This window comes from Dicentrarchus labrax, unplaced genomic scaffold, assembly GCF_905237075.1.
Source record: "Dicentrarchus labrax unplaced genomic scaffold, dlabrax2021, whole genome shotgun sequence".
Taxonomy (NCBI): domain Eukaryota; kingdom Metazoa; phylum Chordata; class Actinopteri; family Moronidae; genus Dicentrarchus; species Dicentrarchus labrax.
Genome location: NW_026136712.1, coordinates 11,123,865 through 11,145,376, shown reverse-complemented (window position 1 = coordinate 11,145,376; position 21,512 = coordinate 11,123,865). Strand labels below are relative to the sequence as shown.

Genomic DNA, 21,512 nt, shown 5'->3' with positions numbered 1-21,512 from the left:
AAAAAATAAGTTACCAGAGCCTAAAGTGAATGCAACTTTTCACTTTAAAAAAAAGCAACAGTGATGTGAATTAGAAACAAGCAACATTTGGGAGCAAATATTTTGTAGTAGTTAGGTAGTTTTCCTAAAAAATTACCTAAAAACATTGTCACTGATGAAAATGTGCCGATCAATTAATCCTTTAATTGACAACTTTGAGCACTTGTAGTGACCTTAATTGCATTTAGCTATTTTACAGTATGATTATTTTGGTCGAGACAGACGACCACCCACCTAGAGCCGAGAATCTGTCCTAGGTTTCTGCCTTTTAACAGGCAGTTTTTCCTTGCCCTTGTCGCCAAGTGCTTGCTCATGGTGGTACTGTTGGGTCTCTGTAATTAATGTTTTAAGGAGTTCGGTCTAGACCTGCTCTATTTGAAAAGTGTCCTGAGATAACTTCTGTTATGAATTGGCGCTATACAAATAAAATTGAATTGAATTGAATTGAAATTGAAAATTATTTTCCAATACGAATCCTATTTGCTGTTATACTTTGGCAACTAATCTGCAATAGAAAAAATCTATTGCTCAATTTTCTCACACAAGTAGCACGCATAAAGTTCTTTTCGAGAAGAAAGACTCACAAGATGCTCTTCTCTATGCTTTTCCTTTAATTCTCCTGTATGTGGTCTTCCTCCTCACTTTGCCCCCACCATCCCTCTAGATTCCAAGCAGAATGGTGATGCAGCCTCGGCCGCCCTGGCTAATGAGGACTGCCCCACCATCGACCAGGTGCTGAGCCCCGATGAAAGGAGCCCTATTGGGCGAGGGCCTACCCGGGAACGCTACCAGCAGGACCGTGCCTGCTTCCTGCTCAACACCAGGGAATTCCGTGCCACAGATGGAAATGTGCGGAAAGGTACGTTTCACACCAGGAGACGGAAACATAAACATACACATTTTATGTAAACAGATCCACACAGCAAGATGCCAGGCATAACATTCTGTGAACATATATATTATATATGTGCAGTGTGCGGCCGATGCACACATAGGTTACTGTATAAGATCCGATTCAAACATTTAGGTAAGGTGGGTTGAATGAGAGAGCACACATGAAACTGACTTTAGAAGCCTCAACTACTGATTGAAGGCTCCAATTCCAGCTAGCAGCAAAACATGCACACATATACAGCCATACACTTACAACACATGCATATACACTTAGCTCTTCTGCTCTGCTCTATTTGTTTCCACCTCTTCACATTCATGTTCTCTGTGTTTCCATCACCGCTTGGTATCATGTTTTTATTTCTTCTGTCAGACAAGATTTTCTGTCCCTCTACTTCTCTCCCTTTTCTTCCTCTTCCTCTTCCATCTTTCCATGGTGTCTGTGAGTTTCGTTCTGTGCCCCATAATGTCATATTCATTCATGCTCATAAACGATCTAAATCTTTCTCTGTCTTCTGGACTCAGACAGTTGACCATGCATTAATTTACTTCTCGTCACTTCTGTTTCTCCCTCTCTCTCTCTCTCTTGCCTCGCATCTTCCTTTTTATTTTGCTCTACCCCCTCCCCCCTTCCCCCCCGTGATGATTTTCCCTCCCTAACCTGCCGCACATTTTCCCTCCTCCCCCCTTTTTTCTCCTCTGCCCCATTTTTAAACCCACGCCCTCATTTCCCCCCTTCTTTTCCTTTGTGCTTCACCGTAACCCTCCTCCCTTATTTACCCCATGTGCATTATCTTCGTGCTCATGAAAACCTGACACCTTAATTCATTTACTACTGCAATCCAACCACCACCACTGCCGCCAACCTGCACCAAAACACTCCCTTACACTCCCTCCAAACTTTCAACACCCCCTGTTGACAACAAACTAGAGGCAGCAGCCCTGGCACCCAGCCCAGACTCCCCTCTGACTGAGGATTGGTATAAGATGGAAGGGTCTCTGTTACAGCAGGACCTCAATGCAAACTCCACCTCATCCTGGATCAAACCATAGACCAGAGGTAACACTGACAAAAATTTTAAATAAAGGAGCCCATAGTGTAGTCAACTTTTGACTGAAAACATACAGAAATTTGGATTTGGCTCTCCATGACATAGCATGTTTTCTCGTAGCACAAATCACTACAATTAAACCAGTACAGCACCCACTTTAACACAGACACACCTGCACACACTATGCATGACTTCAAATCACATATACACCCCCATTTCCACAGTGTTGTGTATACATGTTCAATAGAGTTTGAAGTATCACCTGTGAGGAGTCTTCTCCGCGCCTGAAAGTGTGGAAGTATTACATTGAGAGATCAATGCAAACAGTTGAGCTAAGGTTAGGTAGTGCTTCAATCTGAATATTAAGGTTGGGGTGGCAAATGGCATTTTAGTGCTCAACTGATTTGTGAGGTATTTTATCCAATGAAACCTAACCTCAGCCCAATATCCTACCTGCATACAAATTAGCTTTATTCTAATTTTGTGAACTCTGCGACAATCTTAACGAACAATTTACAAGTAGTAAAAACTGAAAAAAAGGGATTGCACTGTGATATACACCCATAAGAAGTAGTGTGCACTAATGATGTGCATACTTGTATGTATGTGTATGTATGAGAGCTTAAAACACTCAGGAGTACAGGAGCGTGTCCGTGTGGGCGTGCACATGTGCAAATACATCCAGCAGCATCAAGTGAAAATAACCCAGTTGTCGTGTCCTGTGTCAATAACTAATAAAACCTACACTGAAGAAGATTGAATGGGAACAGCGGGTCACGTTGTTGTCTGATGTGCCTCTGTGTTGTTGTTGTCTCTCTCTTCAGGTTGTGTCATATCACGCGTGTGTATGTGGGCTTTTTCATTCTTACATGTTTTACACTGTGTCTCTGTCCTCTCAATGCCGTCTGAGTGTTGTGTTTGTGCTGTCGTGTGTGGCTTAATTTAGTTTTTCCCTTCTACTGTGTTTTTTCGTGTTACTCCCTACCCCACGGACCTCCACCTTGGCAAATAAAAGCACACACTGCAATTTAAAAAGGGTTTGCCTTGAAAAATGCACTCTTTTCTACAGTTGTATACAAATATTTATATATGTACATGTACTCATGCACAGGTTAAACTGACAGACTCTTCAGGAATTAACAAAAAAATGGAACCTATGCTAGAACACATTTCAGGCTCAAAGATGTGCACATGTACATATGCTGTATTTTATGTCAAATCAATTGGCCAGCCTTGATAGACAGTCATCACACTCATGTTTCCAAGGCCCAAGGTCAGTGGGGTCAGCGGAGCTATCTGGGTCAGGGGATAGTACCTCTTGAAACATGCCACGCTGAAACAAGCAAACATTTTAAACTGTTATTGTGCAATGTCTTATTTCAGCTTTATGAACAAAGCCAGTTATCACAATACTTACTTACAAAATACTGTGTTGTGAGCGTGTGATGGATCTGAAATACTACTCCCTAGACCATGTATTTGTGCTTTCAGTGCCTAGTGTAGTCCAAAGTTCAGGGCCTTCTGTATTTGTACTGTGGAGACCTGGATAGAAATCAAAACAATTATGAGCTGCACTCGGTGACTGAAACACTTACTGAGCAGACAGACATTCAAACGCTATGACAGATTTGATTGAAAAGTGGCTACATGCTGTCTAAGGTAAGCAAGCCTTAAGCTGTCCAAGCCCTTCACTTACAGGTCCTTGACATTGCTTCAGTTTCAATGGTTCTTATGTATAAACTGCTATTTAAGTGCTATAAAATTCCCTCTTTAAAGCAAATCAGGAGTCCGTTGAAAAAGTGCTCTAGGAGGACCCTAAGGATTGGGATCTATAATGGTCCCTCTTTCTTACTTAGTCTGTATTAATATGCTGAACCTTGTGTACTTGAGAAATAGATTGTACTTCTTTTCAGTTAACACCAGAAAAATTTGATCTGCTTCTTGCTATCTCTTGAAGCATTTGATTGCCCTGTGAGAGACCACCTCTCGCCCAGTGAATGTGTAAATACATATATGGCTACAAATCTGTGATTTAGGGGAAGATAAACAGTACTGAATAGGAAGAAAATGAGCAAAAACAAACACTGGGTTTATGTTAGTTAATCCTTGTTCTCCGCCGATAACAAACGTTCTCCTTCTTGTTTTTAAAGAGGGATTCTCATGCTGTGTAAAACTCCTTCTTGTGTGCTTCAGTTGTGATTTATTTTGTAGCTACACGCGTAAGATGTCTTTGCCAACTTATTTTTATTAGCTTTTCAGTTTCCTCTCTTTGATTGTTGGCCATTTAACTTCCAAAGCACCCAATGCAATATGCATGTCTCACCAAGGTCAAATGGTCAATCACCTCTTTGATTGCCCACTCCCAATCACTCCTCTAGACCTTCGAGGGTCTCGTTTGTTTCTGTCTCTCTCTCTTTGCCTCGCTCCACTCTCTCTTGTTTCAGTTCCTGACTATATGTGTACAAGTAGTTTTTTTAATTTTATTTCTTGGGTTTTTGTTCTTATTTATGTCCTGTATTCCTGATTTAGTGTGTAAATCTTTCATTTAGGTATTTTTGTGGAGTATTATGTAGTGATTTGGTATCAATCTGTGTTCAAAGTGTTTGACTGTGAATGCTTTTTGTTATGTAGTTAGGATTAAGTTATATTTATTTTGAATTAACATGTTTTGCTGTTGTCTGTGGTTCTGGTCTGTTTGTTTTCAATGTATTTAAGTTTTGTACAATTGTGTTTGGTTGTTTGATGTTTTGACTTCCCCTCTGTTCTTCCTGTGTTCTCCTTTGAGTTTTTACATCACTTACCTGTCTTCTATTAATTTGACAGGGAAATTGGCATAAAAATGGCCCAAATCTCACTGGTTCAGGACATTCTCAAGGACTTACTTGGCAAAAAAGGCTCATTATTCATTACCAAATTCAACCAAAACCATAGTATCAACATTTGAATGCATTTTGGACCCAGGGATTATATATTTTTCTTAACTCCCACCACTTGTAAAATCGACAAAAATTCTGCATTGCAATTTCATACAATATTTAGATTTAACAAATACTATACATCAGACAGAATGTGTATATATTTAAAACAGGCTGTTGCATCCACATTTCATTCCATCCTTATTTACCTTAGCGTTTACTATTCTTTAAATTGTACTATTGTTTCGGATGTATTGTTTCTTGAATTATTTTTCAAGACCAAAGTAGGTTTTAATATTCTTCCTGACCACCACAACATTGTGTTGTTTTTGCCTGTGCTCACGCAAATGTTTTTGCCACGGCTAATTTCTTTTGGCTCAATACAACAGGCAACAACCAAATAAAACATACTAACTCTAAATTCAAATTCAGAAAGCTTTCTTGTATAAAATAATTTGTGTGAAAACGTGTTTGATGTGCTAACACTTGTCAGTGTCCCCGTTTTTTGTCATTTTACTCTTGTAGTCATAAACAGCGTGATAAACCTGTTCTACATTGTCATGCATGTTCTACGTGTGTAACAATACCACTGTGTTTCTTACTATCTTGCCTCATCACAACTCTGCAAATATTCTTTTGTCTGATCCAGATTTTTGGCTTATAAAAGAAACAATATAGATGTGCAGGATGTTTGTATGTATGTACACACGATAAATATTTATGGTTATGTATGAGTATATATATAAAATATTAAATTGATTTGAACTTTAATGAAAACAGCTGACACATATGGGTCTGTATGACCTACATACAGCTAACAACAGGATGTAGGATACAGTTTCATTTCATCTCGTTTTCCCAAAAGACACCCCAGGTACTGTATGTACTGTATGGACACATTGTGGCTTCAGTAACTGTCATAAAGGGATCAATGCATCTAATTATTTGTAACAGGAGATCTTACCATCTTTAACAGGCAATTGATCCCATGTAAGCATGATACAGTATGTGGCAATGCCAAGAATAGAATCCCAAGGATCAGCAAACCCTGTGTATCGACAGCCAGCAAGCACAACATTATAGGACATATGTGGACTAGGTTATAGAGGCAGTCTTGTTCTCTGCCTTCTTAATACATACATACATTCATACAAACATACATACAAAAATGATTAAGTCTATTATTCTGGTTCAATCTGTTTAATTTTACATGTTCATTACCTTGGTAAACAGTCTGGTCAGAATATTTGCAGTTTTTCCTCTCTCTGTTCCTCTGTGTCCTACCTCTCCATAACCACCTCCTCCTGTGATTAACACTCATTCTCCATCCCATCCCCAGGCCGCCACTGCAGTGCAAGTGTAACTAAACTCTGACTGTAGGTAGGTACGCACTCCCTCCTCAGTGTAAATTAAGTGTGACTTTGGAAAGGAATTATGTCATCACTGAACACAGTGACAGCCAGACTCATCATTTCCCCTGATAGACAATCCCAGAGCACAAAACCCCTGTTGATGTTGTAAATACAGTACTTAACACAGTGAGGTAGCCAGCAGACCGTGACAGACTGCAGTGGCTGAGACATGATTAACTTTATAAGTTAATTTCTGACACCTTTCCTTGTCTTGACATTAACCAAGCAGTACTTTCAAACATCAGCAAAAGCAGATAATGTACCGATCAGCTTTTGGTTGCAAAGCAGCCAGCCAAACCGGTCATTAACATATATCACCAGAACCACGAAACTGTCCGTTCTACATTCTTATTCATCAGTTTCACCTTCATCTAATCAACAGATGGGGACCCTTTTTTTCCTTTTATGCATATTTTACTCATATCACACTTGACAAGTGTTTTAAATTCTCTGATTTCAGACTGAAAACAGCCAAATAAGGACATTTGTTCCAAGAAACAGAGCCTATACTTTTAGTATTAGTTTGGGTGAAGGTTATAACATATATATATATATTTTTTTAATCACGTGAGCAGTGTGTGTTCTTCCTCTCATTCGTTCCCTCTCCTCTCTGCATGCTGATTTTTGCTTAGCGCCAAGAATAGATCAAAAGGAATTTCTCAGAAGAATCAAAACCTTTTGTTGTAACTTCATATACGGGCTTCCCAACACCCAAGTAAAGCAGTTACTTAATATTTAACTTAATACAACTTGTAGCATAATATACGCAGATTAAAAAACTCTCAGTTTACTACTACACAGTAAATCTCTTTTTATACCCTTTGTATATATACAATAACAGCAGAAACAAGATGTTAGAACTATCTATTTTATAAAAGCTGTAGCACTCAAAACTAGCAATTTGATTTATGTTCGTTGCACGATCAGTAAAACTGAACTTAGATAGGTATTGTTCATTTGGCGACACCTGTGCTTACCTTGATTAGCAGTTGTAAACATGCAGCCCATTGCTGAAATGCGACCACCGTCTTGTTCTGTAGAGACATATTTCTGATGAATCATCGCAATTAGCACTAATGCTATTAACACTATAAAAAGCAGCATTAGATGTTCAGTTTGCGGTAACTTAATTTAATGTGTTAACGTAACAGTGAGGCTGTTATATATTAGATCAAATTTAGCTGGAATTACGTGCATTCATCATTTCCTGTGAATTCGTCATGCGCTTGAATGCAGTGTGAATACAGCATGGTAATTGTCAGTCTGCCACTAACAATAAAAACTACTATATGCTACTATAAATAGAGAGAGGTAATTACTGAATGTAAATACAGCTGTTGAACAAAATAGTATCAAAAACAGTGTTTGGTTTCAGGAAAAGCATAAAGATTATAACAAGTGGTTCAGTTAGGTCAGGTGAAGGGTTTATCAGATATGATGATGAAAATTTAAGATGTATGATAGCCTTGTCTTGCTTTAAGAGAATATTTGTCTGCACTCAGTAGCAAGCATTGTTGTAGTTCTTCACTACGTTTTACTCGTCCCTCCTGTTGTTGTCCCTCAACTCTGATTCAGCAAACATGACAAATCTGGCTGCCATTTGATGCAACTTGACAGTTTGTCTTGATACATTTGTGTGGTCTGAACAAAACGCTCGTTGAACTGAACTTGAGAATGAAGCGGTACCACAGATTGGCCAGACAGCTTCTCAAACATCTTTGTGTGCGATGAAGCCCAATGAAGAAACCCAGTGAAAATGCATCATCAATATTTTACTCAGTTGCTATCCGACTAATGTGCCCCAGCGTGTCAGAATAAAAAAAGGATCTATTTATGGTTGGCTCGAATAATCCAGAGTGGTGGAGTATTGCCCTATTTTTCCATTTTAGCAGGAAGGCACAAAGGGCGTCATACTGTACCAATGGGTGTTCTTTGTTGTTGGCCTTGTGATGGTTGGAGTTTGACAAAAATATACACCATAACTTGGTAATTTTGTCACCAACACTGTTAGCATTACAGTTTTATTAAATAGCCTTAAAATTTAATTTCAGCTAATGTAACACATCCCTAAAAAAACTGTAAAACTCCACCCATTATGGGTCAATTTGCCATTGTTAGGGTAGATCAACTGCTACCTACCAATGGTGTTTTTCACTTCACCTGACGCAACAACACCCTGTCAGCACAGCACTACCTTTTCTGTCTGTGGCTGCTTCCCACAGGGGGAATTCAACGTCTGCATGCTGTGTTACAAACCAGAAATACAGCGGGAAAGGACACAATGGCCACTCTGTTTATTCTTAAGTAACTTGGTTATTGTAAACATACCTTCAGCAGTGCACGTACCATGCATTATACTTCAAAGTCACTTGTATTAGTCGACCTAGTCAGAAAAATCACGCTTTCTTACCGTGTGTCATTTCCCACTGTAAAAAAAATGTGAACTGAGCTCCATTACAGGATGCGATTACCGGGGGATAGGAAGTGTTTTTAAATGTTGCTGGGAGACATTTTTGTGTTGGCCATTTGAAGTTTACAGGAACCAAAAGCCAATACTAATTGGCCTATCTTTGAAGCGTAATGCAAGGCAATTGATTATTCTTCATTAGTGGTACATCGGTAAGCCTTTTCACCCAAAACTTCATGTGGTCAACTCTTACACTGTATCAGTGATATCTGAGTATTTGCTACTGTGTATTTGTGTAAAACTGTACAGTTTTGGCCAAATAGTTGTCTAAAACACCTGAACATTGCACATTATGCTTCACATGCTTTATTCAACGGGCCATACTATAGGTGTTAAATTTCTTGATATTTAAGAATCTTTTGCTTTTCTGTTTTGAAAAAAAAAGACATATCATAACTCGCATTTTCTTGTTTTGTCTTGTCTTGTCTGTCTTGTCTGTGTCTGTCCTTGTCTGTCCTTTATATGTCTTTATGATTTAATAACTTTTTCAATTTCTTATCCTTAATTTATTCTCTTTTCATTTTGATTTCCTCTTATAACATCTTGAATGTCATGTTCATGCTTCCACACTATGTAACCATCATAATAAACCACCTGGATATGGAAAACATGCTCAAAACATTTCAACTATGATTTCCTTTTATTTTATTTGCATAATACCAAAACAATAACACGTTATATAATCCAATGAATCGACCAATGGTTAAAATTTTTTTCTTAAAGCAACAGGCTATGAGAAATCTCGCAGTCTCAATAACATATCGGGAATGGCTGGGTCATCACTGCGGCTTGCTCCTATCACTAGCCCACCCTTTGAAACCTATGAGGCCCCAGGACCACTGCGTCGCTGTCGTTCCCCCATCCCCTCCATTTTGTAGCAGAAAGGATGTTCATTATTGGATGATAAGAGATGCAGTGGATTAGCTATGGACTGATTGCACTGAAGCCTCCATTTGGATTGTACACCGAGCAAAAACAATAGCAATAACATAAAATGAACTTGAATGTAGAAAGAATGACCTCTCGTCTTGTGAATCTAATTGTTTATGATGCATGCATCAGGTTAGCTGATGGGGTCAAATACAAATTTTAGCTTTAAAAATACACTGTTATTTTAAATTGTTAGAATAAATGTAAAATTAATATTTGGATTGGTTAGTAAATAAAATAGTGTCAGAGGTTAAAAAACATCATGAAAACATGTGCACAGTTACATTTTAAAACTTAGAATTAAGTGTGTTGATGTATATCCATTTTTAAGTATTCTGGACCAAACAAGACTGAGCTGACAACACTGTCCAGAAAAATGACCATGAAACAAGATATTTCAGTTCATTTAGCCAAAGACAAAAATACATTTATAGATTATATTGATGGTGAATAGGTTTCTACTTTCTGTCTTTTGTCAATATTGATGTATGTACAGTGTAGGCATCATTTTGGTAATTCTTTCTCTCTCTCAAAAAAAAAAAAAAACAGACTCGGCTTCTTTAAGTCTCAGTGTTAACACTTAATTTTATATCTTACCATTGTGACATAATTGGACACTTTATGTTAATAGTTTATACAGCAAAGCCAAGCGATGTCAAAAGTTGCAAAAAACTAAACAAAAACCTTAGCTTAAATGAAAAAATATTAAATAAATGAAAAGTATTGTACCATAAGAGCTATCTCAACTGTGCACCCTAACATGACTTTTAAAAATTGTAGTTTGTTTTATTACATTGCTCTAAGGATCCCATATATGCAATTACTACCTTACAGTGTACAGTTAAAGGTCTATTCAGTCACTTTCTTTGGCAGTTACAAGCATGTTGTCAAATACATTTATATATATATATATATTTATCTTTATCATCTTATATGCAATTATAACAATCATAATGGGCAGGATGTGTTAGCTGGAGTTAGTTGGAAACCGTGTCATGAAGGGGCCATTGCAATGTGTAAGAAGACCGAGAACGCCGGTGGGTGCAGAGTAACTAAAGCATTCACAGTATTCACAGTCAGCTGATTGACAGTAAGCTGATGTTTTTTGTCAACATCCTTGCTTGCTTATTGTTTGTCTTTGTGCATTAGTTTTCTAACAAAATAGCTAGATAGCTGATTGTTAGAAACATCGAATGGCCTAACGTCATAAAATGTTGGTAATTTGGCACGTTTTAAGCATTTGACACTGGCGGAAGTGATATCCTTGGTTGTTAACATTGTTAGGTCAGCCAAGGATCTTACGAGCAGAGCTACATGCTCGCTAAATGCTAACTGTGTTCTGCTTCTCGAACAGTCTTTGGTAAAGGAGCACAATTTAGCTTTCAATTAATAATTTGTGTTGGATGATAGTAATCGACTGAGTGGACCTTTAAAAAACATGCGTATCAGGACAGTTATGTAATATGAATATGTACTTGTAATGTAGGCCTACAACTTTTTCAAAGAAATCTAAATGAAATGTATTTAGAAAGTTGCTTAAAATGACTATAAACTAAGAACAACAAATGTACCCACAAAGTCAGATATGGATGACTACATAATTAATTATATAATTAAAACAAATGCACTTTACTAACAGTCAATGTTAATTTACTAACTGTAAATCTTGCATGTTGTCATAAGACACCATAGACTATATTACAACAAGTTAATAGACTGAACATGAGACCCCCTGTCAAACAAGGATGTTCAGCTTTTCTGATCTGTTTTGCTTCTTCTTCACTTTTGATATATTTTTTACATATTTTTTCCATCATTCTTTGGTTTTTGGTTCAAATGTTTGTCTAAGACTTTAAACTTTTAAAAAAAATGCAAGATAAAATCACCAAATGCAATCTGTTGGCAAATCTTTGAAAAAATATGCCAGTCGCATACAATATACTCTTCGCCTCAATAATGGAAAATAAGCTATCTGTTTTACGCAATTTATTGCTTTTATTTTTGTAACTTAGATCCTCAGTTTGCCATCCTCACAAGAATATCGTTTTTCCGTTTAAAAGTTGAGCAAAAAAGATTTTAAAAATATTGACACATTCACATATGCAATAAAGATGCAATATTATTTTAATGCTGGAAAACATGCTGTGCACATACATATGTAAATATGCAGATCTATTTTTAATCTTAAAATGCACAGACTTGGTAGGCAGTCTACTTATTATGTTTGGTTAAGAAGTGTACAAAAGTATTACAATGAGCCATTTGTCTTGTTTTATTTCAAGTCAATGTGGTCTTACTGGTCCTTAAACTTTTTGATGTTGTGACTGCCATTTTTAATTGTTTTCGTTTTGTAATAGTTTTATATTTTCTTTATGTGTACTGGTAATGTGTATTTCACTGTTAGGAATGACTTTTCTGTACCACTGATTGTCTAAAATAACATTTGTCAAAAAAGATACAATGTTGTATTTAACTGTCCTTAAGTTCATTAACAAACAGAAATGTAGTAAGACTGAAATCACCAGGAAAAACTGTAAGTGCTTTAGAACCAACAATTTTTTGCAGGTGTAAAAAGGAGAGGATTTCCATACTCGTTTAAAAAAATGTCAGGTCCTGATTTTCTTACTGTCATAATCTTTTGTCTAAAAATCGACGTGCTTCCAGACCCCTAATCTTCGAGAACGTAGATATGCAGTATTGGGATTGAAGATGAAAGCTCACTTGAATGTTTGCTTGATTCTGCTGTCAACTGGAGTTTGAGAGGTTTGTGAAAGTTGTCTCATTTAGGATAGATCCTACCATATAGTCACTGCAAGAATGCTTGCCTGGCTTCATCTGATACGGGTTTCTGAAGGCCATCACACATATTCTCTGATCGAAGTTGCTACTAGTCATGCTTATAGTCAATATTGTGACATTTCACCATTATGATGTCAAAAAAAATACAATAATTTAGTGTTGTCTGAAGATATTTGAAAGAGCATGCAGAGCTTTGTTTCTCCAGTGAATCCAAAGACAGCAGCTCCTTAATTTATAATGTCAGCTTGAACTTAGGAAAAAGGCAGGGAAACTCTGGGATAGTACGTTTGTAACTAGCAGAAAAACGTGTGAGAACGTGTACAATGTCACACATTGATTGGCCTGAGTTCAAACCTCAAAGCTAATCTTAGTCCTCATCAGCAAACTTGAATATCGGTTTGTAACTTTTGTGAGCATCACTTCTCAGCGCACAAAACCTCATTAAATCTTTTAAGCGCACATGCATACTGTGTAATCTTAAAATGACTCCACAATGTGGATGTTACAATTTGCAGATACTTTGAATTATACTGGTGTGCCACTTTATTTTGAATGTACATTTTCGGTTACAGTCAAGCAAAACGTCCATCCGTCCTATATATCTGCAGCGGAATGTTTTTCTTTAATGCTACACTTGAATGACAACGGGTGTGAGGGATAACATAATCTCAAACACCACCACTTTTATTTGAACATTTATGATTATAGAGATAGTGTATTTACTTATTTTCGCTTTGTACTGTAATCAAAATTGATCTGAGGAATGTCATAACTCTGGTTCTGTTTAGTTTTATGAGTCATATCACATAGCCAATGCAAATCACCTAGGACACTCTGATGTAAACATTGTTTAAGTAAACAAAACAGGCAGATGTTGTAAGTGCCTCTATGAGGCCCCAGTAGGCTCTGATGTCACTTTAGGAGTTCATGAAAACTAGCTAGATTTAACTAGCTAAGCAAAGCTTAATAGGTCAGTGGTTATTATTGAATATGTACATATCTGTATCTACACATGTGAATACATTAAAGTCATATGAAATTACTATATCTATGTATGCTTTGTGAGTGTGGGTCAGGGAGTTTCATAAGAACAGATTCTAACAGAATTGAATAATTGAATATGTATGTCATCAGAATGGTTTATGGTTGTATCCTGTAAACTGCTCAGTTCAGTGCCAAGCTAACCTAACCACACCCTTTAGTGACAGAACCTGGCTTTCTGGTTATTATTATATTATGGTAATTAATTTCTTAAATGAATTAAGCTGTAATGACAAAGGAAAATTCTGAGTGTGTTCTCAGTTCTGCATTGTTTCCTTTTACAATAGCTGGTCCTACATGGGGTGAATGCACTGTATTCTATTAATTATAAATGTACTTTAAATGTAAATATTTTAATAGTTGTTGCTAATGTACCCTGAAAAGCATGTCTAGTACACGTGCAGCTTTTATAAAAATGTTGAGACTTGCAGAGACTGCCTTACTTTTATATTAGAGGAGTTAGTTCTGTAGGTACAGTCGTAAGAAGGGACGAAAAATGCTCTTTGATCAACTTTGAATTGCAATGAGAAGATTGACACCAGTTAAACATCTTTTTTAATATGGTTTATTAAATGGTGTTGCATTAAGAAGATAGTTAGCCTAGCTTGTAATGTCCACTAATTGAGTATCATATATTTACCATTGAATGTAGAAAACTAATAAAAAGCTTGGCACACTGAGGTAAAGCAGCTATCAACCCTCTTGTAGCAAAATTAATTCATCAAAGTTAAATTTTATTGCTGTTAGAATAACTGTACCGCAGTGTAAACGTATGGGGGGATGGCGGAATAAGAATAATGTGCATTTTATCTTAACTTTGACCTACTATTATCATCAATCAAAAAGCTGTTATGATCTCCAATGTGGCTGTATGTAACAAACGCTCCTTTGGCACTGTTTCAGGATGTTACTGGTGGTAGAAGAAAGGCAATGACAGAAAAGTCTGGTTTATGTTCAAACAAACAGTGGTGTGTTCGTATCCAATAATGGATAATATCTTCAGACATGTGTGCATGTGCCCTTAATTGTAACACAAACGCCTATACAGAAATTTATAGATCGTGAAATAGGACTCTGTTAACTTATTTCTGATTTTGTGCAGACATATTTGGAAAATTACAGATTTACGCATCTGGCACCATCAACTATCTTCTCTTTAGAAAATATGGACTGTGTCTTGATAACAGCTTTTCTCTGGAGAAAACCGCAACTGTAAAGTGGAAATTGACAGAGGAAGAGGGGGAAAGAAGAGCAGACGGGAAGAGCTAATGTGGCTGCAATAAAGGATACTGTTTGTACTGGATTGATGTTTGCTGGTGAGACCACAACAGAAGTGTTTAATCTCCCAGTAAATAATGTGTGATGCCAGCACATGTGATACAAGAACTGTTTGCCATAACTGTAGGCAAAAGAATGAAAAATGCTCAACCTACCGTTGGCAAGCATTTTCTTGAGTTTGAACCTGTGTTTGTATGACGCATAGCACAAGTTGGGGGTTAAGCCTCCTGAAATGGTATCAGCCCAATGTGTAATTCCACAACTTGCTTCACCAAGTACAAAAATTCCTCTTTAAATGTGAAAACATCCATGAGTAGTATTGAGTATGTTCGTATGTGGCCATCTGTCAATAATGTGTTTTCCCATGAAGTGTACATATCATTCAAATGAAAATGTTTGCACACACGTACATATTCACACACTCTCTCTCACACACACACACACACACACACACACACACACACACACACACACACACACATATTATTATATACATATTAGTTAATAACTTGTCATGATCTCCCTTTCACCTAATATTGTTCACTTTGAAATGCTTTGTACATACGTCACTCCTGTAAAGATAATTGCTATATTTGTTGAGATTTGGCAGAGTGGAGAGTGTGGTGCCGGTCAGTTGGCTGGCAGCTTGTTTCATTCAGTCTATTGTTTGTTTTTCTAATATTGTTGTCAGCCACCAGTTTTTATTGTCACCATTTCTTGATTTTGTTGTTCAAGAATAACTTGTGTGCCAACTTTCTGTCTGTGTGTTGGAGATAGACTGTTTTTGTAGCTGTGATAGAGTTGTCATTACAGTTTAAATTTGTGCACTTCATTCTGACATGCACAGTTAACCAGCAGTTTACAGGTAATGGTAATCCCTGATTACTTCCCTATTGTACATAATGTTAGTAACACTATGAAACTGTGTTATGGAAATCCATGTAATTGGCAAATTGCAAATATGAGAACAATTAAAATCTTCAATTTAAGACCAATATTGGTTTATATTAGTCAAGCACTTCTATAAACCAATCTAGATACAAAGTGCTTACTCGTAATGTTACAAGTTAGGTTTCAATTTCACTGAGCATGACTTTTTTGTACAAAATATGTTTATCCTCTGTGAACGTAATATTAATGGGTTTCTGTTCTTGTCTTCACAGTGTTAAGTTTCTAGCATTCGCCTTCTCTCTAATGAGGAGTCAGTAAGCGGTTAACACAAATTTGCGGCAGGAGCCACGTACGCGACAGGTGTGACACGGATGGACAGTTTAAAGGAGATCTTTGGGGTGACAAGAGAGAAAGACCAGAGGTTAATCATGAATTAAAAAAATCTTATGGTCTGCTCCTTCACGTTGTTACCAAAGCAGCCTCTTGGAACTCCGACCACATTTTTGACAACCGACTGACCTTTTTTTTCCCCCTTTTTTTTCGGCAAACTGACTGAGCATTGCACAGTTTGGGAGAGAAAAGGACTCCTGATGACACATTCCAGATGACACATCTCTGACAACAACATTATACTCGCCATCTTGTATGATGACCAACAAAGTACCATCTGCAGTGCTGAACAACTGAGCAACTTCACAAGTTTCCGAAAAACACTTGTCTTCACAAAGGACTGAATGAACAATGTAGCATCTCTGCTAACATATTGTAGCATTTGTTGGCTGGGAAATAACTTTACTCAATCCATTCAACAGTTTGAAGTGAGAGGAATTTATGCATTCAAAGGATCTTTTAGATGTCATTTTCCTCTTGGGTTTCTTACAAGTGAAGAAGAAAATATATATATATATATGTAGAAAGAGTACATGAGAGACGAAGGATTGGTCTTACTCATTAAAACACTTGACATTCCAAAAAAAGATGCACTAAATACAAACAGTGCAGATGAAAAACAATCACAAATGCACAGTATTTTTAATGACACCCATATTATAGTCCCTCATTCAAGTTTAGCACTTGTATAGCATGTTTGCCACTGAACCTATGTCTTCCATTCACTTCTATCAGACTGAAACACTGCCCTCTTACTGAGATAATCAAAAAAAGCACTAATTATGAAGTTGAACAAATGAAGCACATGTAGCATCAGCTCACCGATCGTGTATAGCATTTACTGTACATTTACACTCACCTGAAACATTCACCATAAGAAAATGGTGGGAAAAGACTTATCTTTATCTCTCATGTACAATGGGCTTGCCCAGAAATCCACGTGGGATACCAAAGGTCCTGTAGCATGCACTTGCTGAATGACCTTCTGTAATGTACAGTAGATTGGGCGAACTATTCCATTTAGGATAAGGTTTTTACTCACCCTCATACTGGCTGTTGCCTCTGTTTGGTACAAAGTTCCTCTTAAAGAGCTCAGTCCTTTAACTGCCACTATCATCTCATTCCTATATGCACATTTAAATATTACAAGTATTTTTCCCATGTCTGATTGACACAGTGCTCAGTCATGAGGAGCAAAAAGACTGACTAAAAGAGACAAAAAAAGAAAAGTTGTCAGCCTTTCTTCAATATCGAGGGATATTGGCCTGCCTAAATTACAACGAAAACAACATTCCTACCACAAGAACACTTTTTATGTCGCATAAAAACTATCCATTAGCTGGAAATTCTGTGCTATCATTTTGAAAGGGACCAATAAGATAAATGTTGCCCCTAACACAAAGGCTGACACTGCCAATTAGGCACAAGAATTCCCAGATGAATACTGCCCCATCTCTCTCTTGTCCCTCTTGCTGCCAACGACTGCTTCACAGGCAAGTCAATGTCAAGATAAGGATGGCCCATCAGGGGAGCCTTAGGCAAAGGGGAAAATGAGAAGAAATGGACCAAGAGTAGAGCAAGTGTGGAAGTGTACAAAGAGAACAAATCTATATTTTGATAAACAAATCAACTATCCATGGCTTCGGAGGAAGTTTATGTGCAGAAAAGGTCCAGAATGGAAGAAAGAAAGAAAGAAAAAAAAAAAATCAGATGCAAATGTTAATAGAAAATTTGGCATCATGAAATGAAGTCAAAGTCCTGGAAAAAGATGGGAAGTGGAAATTTTGTCATGGGGGGTGGGCGAAGTTGTGTTCCCCACAAGCACCAGGAAAATGTTTGTTTTTTTTGAAGAACAATGAGCAATGACATACTCTTGCCTATAAAGACACGGCGATGACAAAGGATGGACGCTGAGATAAACAAATGAAAAAAAAAAAAAAAAAGATAATGCATTTTTGTAACTTTGTTTACCAGCATGAATACTTTGCATGACTGTCTTTTCTGCAAGCCCTTAGTTGAAGACAAGGGTGCTAGAGATACAAAAAAGTATATATAAAATGAATTAAAAAAATGTTATATGCAATTAATGTTTTAAAAAAGATTATAATGAAAGAGAAGAGCTATATTTTGTTTTGAAAAGTAAAAAAATGTGAATATTGAAACATGTATGTTTGCAAAGTACACCCTGAACTATGTTTTGTTTGATGAAATCTCTCTGCTACTACTGCCCTACATTCCTCATTCCAGTGTTTTCAACCTCTGTCATAGTTTTACTTTGCTATGCATTGAGCAGTATATTTTCTAACCATTCAATCCACAGCGACCATTCAAAACTTTGCCAAACTATAGCATTTGAGCAAAGGATGTTGTTAAAAATCTATGTTTTCCTCATTTAATCACTTGCACAACTACCGTAGCAGCAGCAACAACAGCAGCAACAATTCTAAAACTACAGCTCTCCATATCACAACTTTGACTGCTTGATTAGTACTCATAGTTTGCTTTTTTTCTTTGGCAATAATACAAGAGTTGTCACATGATTGTAGCAGGGCAAACGGAGAATCTCGAGAGTATCAGTAACGCCTCAGTGTTAAAGAGATTCGTAATGGCCTTGGATGTCCCGTGGCAGGATTTTTCTGGGATAGGCAGTTCTGTTCCACTAGTCCTAAATAGAAATATGGGAGTACAAGTGCAGGTTATCCAATAAAGACCAATAACAGACTATGAAATATACTATATAGGCGAACAATCAAGAGAGATTTCAGGTTTGCATGGAACCAACTGCCATTCCAAAGTTTGTGTGTGGTTTAAAGGACTCAGGTGTGTTGATGGTGTGTGTGGATGTAGGTGTTTTGCTATCTTCTTTCTAACATAATAAATTCTAGTATATAGACAACGATAATGTGAACACCTCACAGTGACGTGTAAAAAACGCATGCATTATGACTTGATAATCTCTCGAGGGGGAACAGAGTCTTGACATATCCCCTTAGCCTCCTATCATTGTTTGTCATGAATCCAGTCTTGATAACTATGAACACTGTGCCGTGTCGTAGAGCAGAAACGTCTTCCTCCGAGAGGCAACTGAAAACTACTCACACTCACAGTGTCAGCATGAGTGTGTAGAGGTAGCTCGTCTTCGTTTTTTAGATGGTCAGGTCTTTGCATCCGTCATTACCCATGGAGTTGCCGTCATCCAGCTGGCTAGTTGGCAGCTCATTACAGCACACAACACAGTCATGTGAGCACCAATCAAAGAGACCCAGAGCTTCCAAAATGATGTCAGTGAAGTACTTTATGTGTTGTGAGAAAGAGAGGATGAGAATTACCAGTGTCCACAGGGGGGATTGACATAAAACAATAGTCTTGCTAAAAAAAGCATCTCATTGTTGAGTGCTCTCCAAGCACCTCAACCTTGGTTTGGTATTCAAAGTGAGTTTCAGGCCCTGCTGGTCCAGGGCTCAGCTCAGGCAGCTGAATGGTCCTCTGTCCATTCCTAGTACATTGCCGTTGGATGTTCACCAGAATATGAGACTCAATTGTGTGATGTAGACTACATAGACTATTCAAGGTTTTACAGGTTTTGGAACTTCTGTCTATTTGCAAAAATGGTCCATGGGATTTTGTTTTGGTCCTGTATCTTTTTAAAACTCCCGATTTCAGTTTCCATTTTGGAAGGCATTAAGCAACTATGGCTTTGATGGTCACAAAGATGTTTATGAATATTTCAGAGGTAAACTTCTAGCAATGGTGTGCACACTTGCAAAAACTATGTGCTTCACCCAGCTGTCTGTGTTTTCATGGCCAAGTGCTGTCTTTTTTTCTCTCCTTATTTTTCACTGTTACATTTACCATTTCTTCATTCTCTACATTGTGACTGCTCTGCCAATACCGGGCTGAAAAAGATGTCTTTCCTTTTCTATTGCATAATACTGCCATTTGATTTAGTCATGTTGAACAGAATGAGTTACAATGTTGAGAGTGCTAAGTCTGTTTTATTTTCTCAAGTTTTCAATCTGTTAACAAAATGTTAAAGATTTCCTGTGTTACACTCACATAACCAAAATAACAGAAATGCTTTACGTGGTAAGTCGGTGCCACTGTTTCACTAACAGCTAACTGTGTCGTGACAATATTATGACATGTCCTCTCCAGGTGTTTGGAAGGTGTTATGTTATCCTCTATGATATCCATTTAATTTCTTTATGTGCCTGTTTCTAATATGTTTTCTGTTTTTTTAATTGAGGACATTGTATGCAATCTGCACCACAAATGCCACTGATCGACACTTACTGTATGCTCCCTGAGACACAGATGTTCTGTCATCAGTTCAGATGATTGCAACCACATGTGTAGTGGCTTTATGGCTTTCCATAGAGTGAATTAGCAATCACACAAATCTAAAAATATTTTATTTTACAAAGTTTTAAGACCAGAGTTGTTTAGAGGAAATGTTATCATACTGAATAGATTTTTCTTATATATTTAATATCTTATTTTAATTAGAAATTATGTAACACCACAAAAGTCATATCCATATATATACATCTAATATTACAGACTAACACCATGCATTTACGTAAGCATTCCAAAGATAAAAGATGTGTGTTCATTTTACCATCAAATTGTATAAAACAGACTTAGGTACTAGTCCATTGTACTACGGTCTTAGTAGGAGAGTGAATGGGGGGAGGAGGTGGTCACTGGAGTATCTGGTTGTGACTTATGCCGGATTTTATTTTTGAAATGTTGGAACACAAAGAACAACTCATCAAGAACTGTATAAAGTATATTTCAATGGAATGTTCATGATCTATCTTTTTATATTTTGAAGAAAAAATAGAAACATATCAATAAAGTGTCATAATTGAACATATTTCTACTATTGAGACTTAAAATGTATGAATGTCAATGCGACCTAATGTGAACCAATCTCCATAGCAGCTTGAATGAACAACAGTCATGAGATGCTTTTTCAGAGATATTAAAATTGCTTAAAATCATTGAAACGAACTTAAAATAAATGAAAAAGTGACATCAACGGTGTGTCAGTCTGTTTAAGATTTCTAACTCATGTAATGTGTGCTCCTGTGCATACTGACTTATACTATAACCCTCAGTACTGACTGTCACAGTTAACACTGTTCATCGGCCTGTCAGGAACAGGGTACCACAATACAGTTGATTGATATAATCTGACTTGAAGTGAGGACACAATGAAAATCCAAAGTCCTGCAAGAAACTGAAGGATGACACATTAAATTTGTGACTGGAAGTTTAAGAACACGGTGTATTTTGATGCCAGCAGCATTTCCAAGAAGGTCCAACTGTCAGGTTTCTTTTTTAGCCAGTGACTTTTGCATTAAGCCATTTGCTTGTGATATAACGGTAATCTATAAATTTGAGA

General features: G+C 37.1%; 1 protein-coding gene across 8 annotated transcripts in view; it reads left to right on the top strand.

Moving 5' to 3' along the window:
- The window catches only part of kcnc3b (potassium voltage-gated channel, Shaw-related subfamily, member 3b), a 54,166-nt gene extending 33,020 nt beyond the window's left edge, over positions 1 to 21,146 (top strand). For 3 of the 8 annotated variants that reach the window (XM_051417564.1, XM_051417567.1, XM_051417568.1), the window contains 3 exons: positions 704 to 898; positions 2,807 to 2,827; positions 9,500 to 21,146. In XM_051417564.1, the coding sequence (XP_051273524.1) occupies positions 704 to 898; positions 2,807 to 2,827; positions 9,500 to 9,654 (371 nt within the window). In that variant the 3' untranslated portion in view covers positions 9,655 to 21,146. Of the gene's footprint in view, positions 1 to 703; positions 899 to 1,861; positions 1,991 to 2,806; positions 3,642 to 6,236; positions 6,278 to 9,499 lie in introns of all 8 variants that reach the window. The other 5 variants (XM_051417569.1, XM_051417566.1, XR_007886894.1 and 2 more) reach the window with 5 other exon arrangements.
- Positions 21,147 to 21,512: the final 366 nt, after the last annotated feature.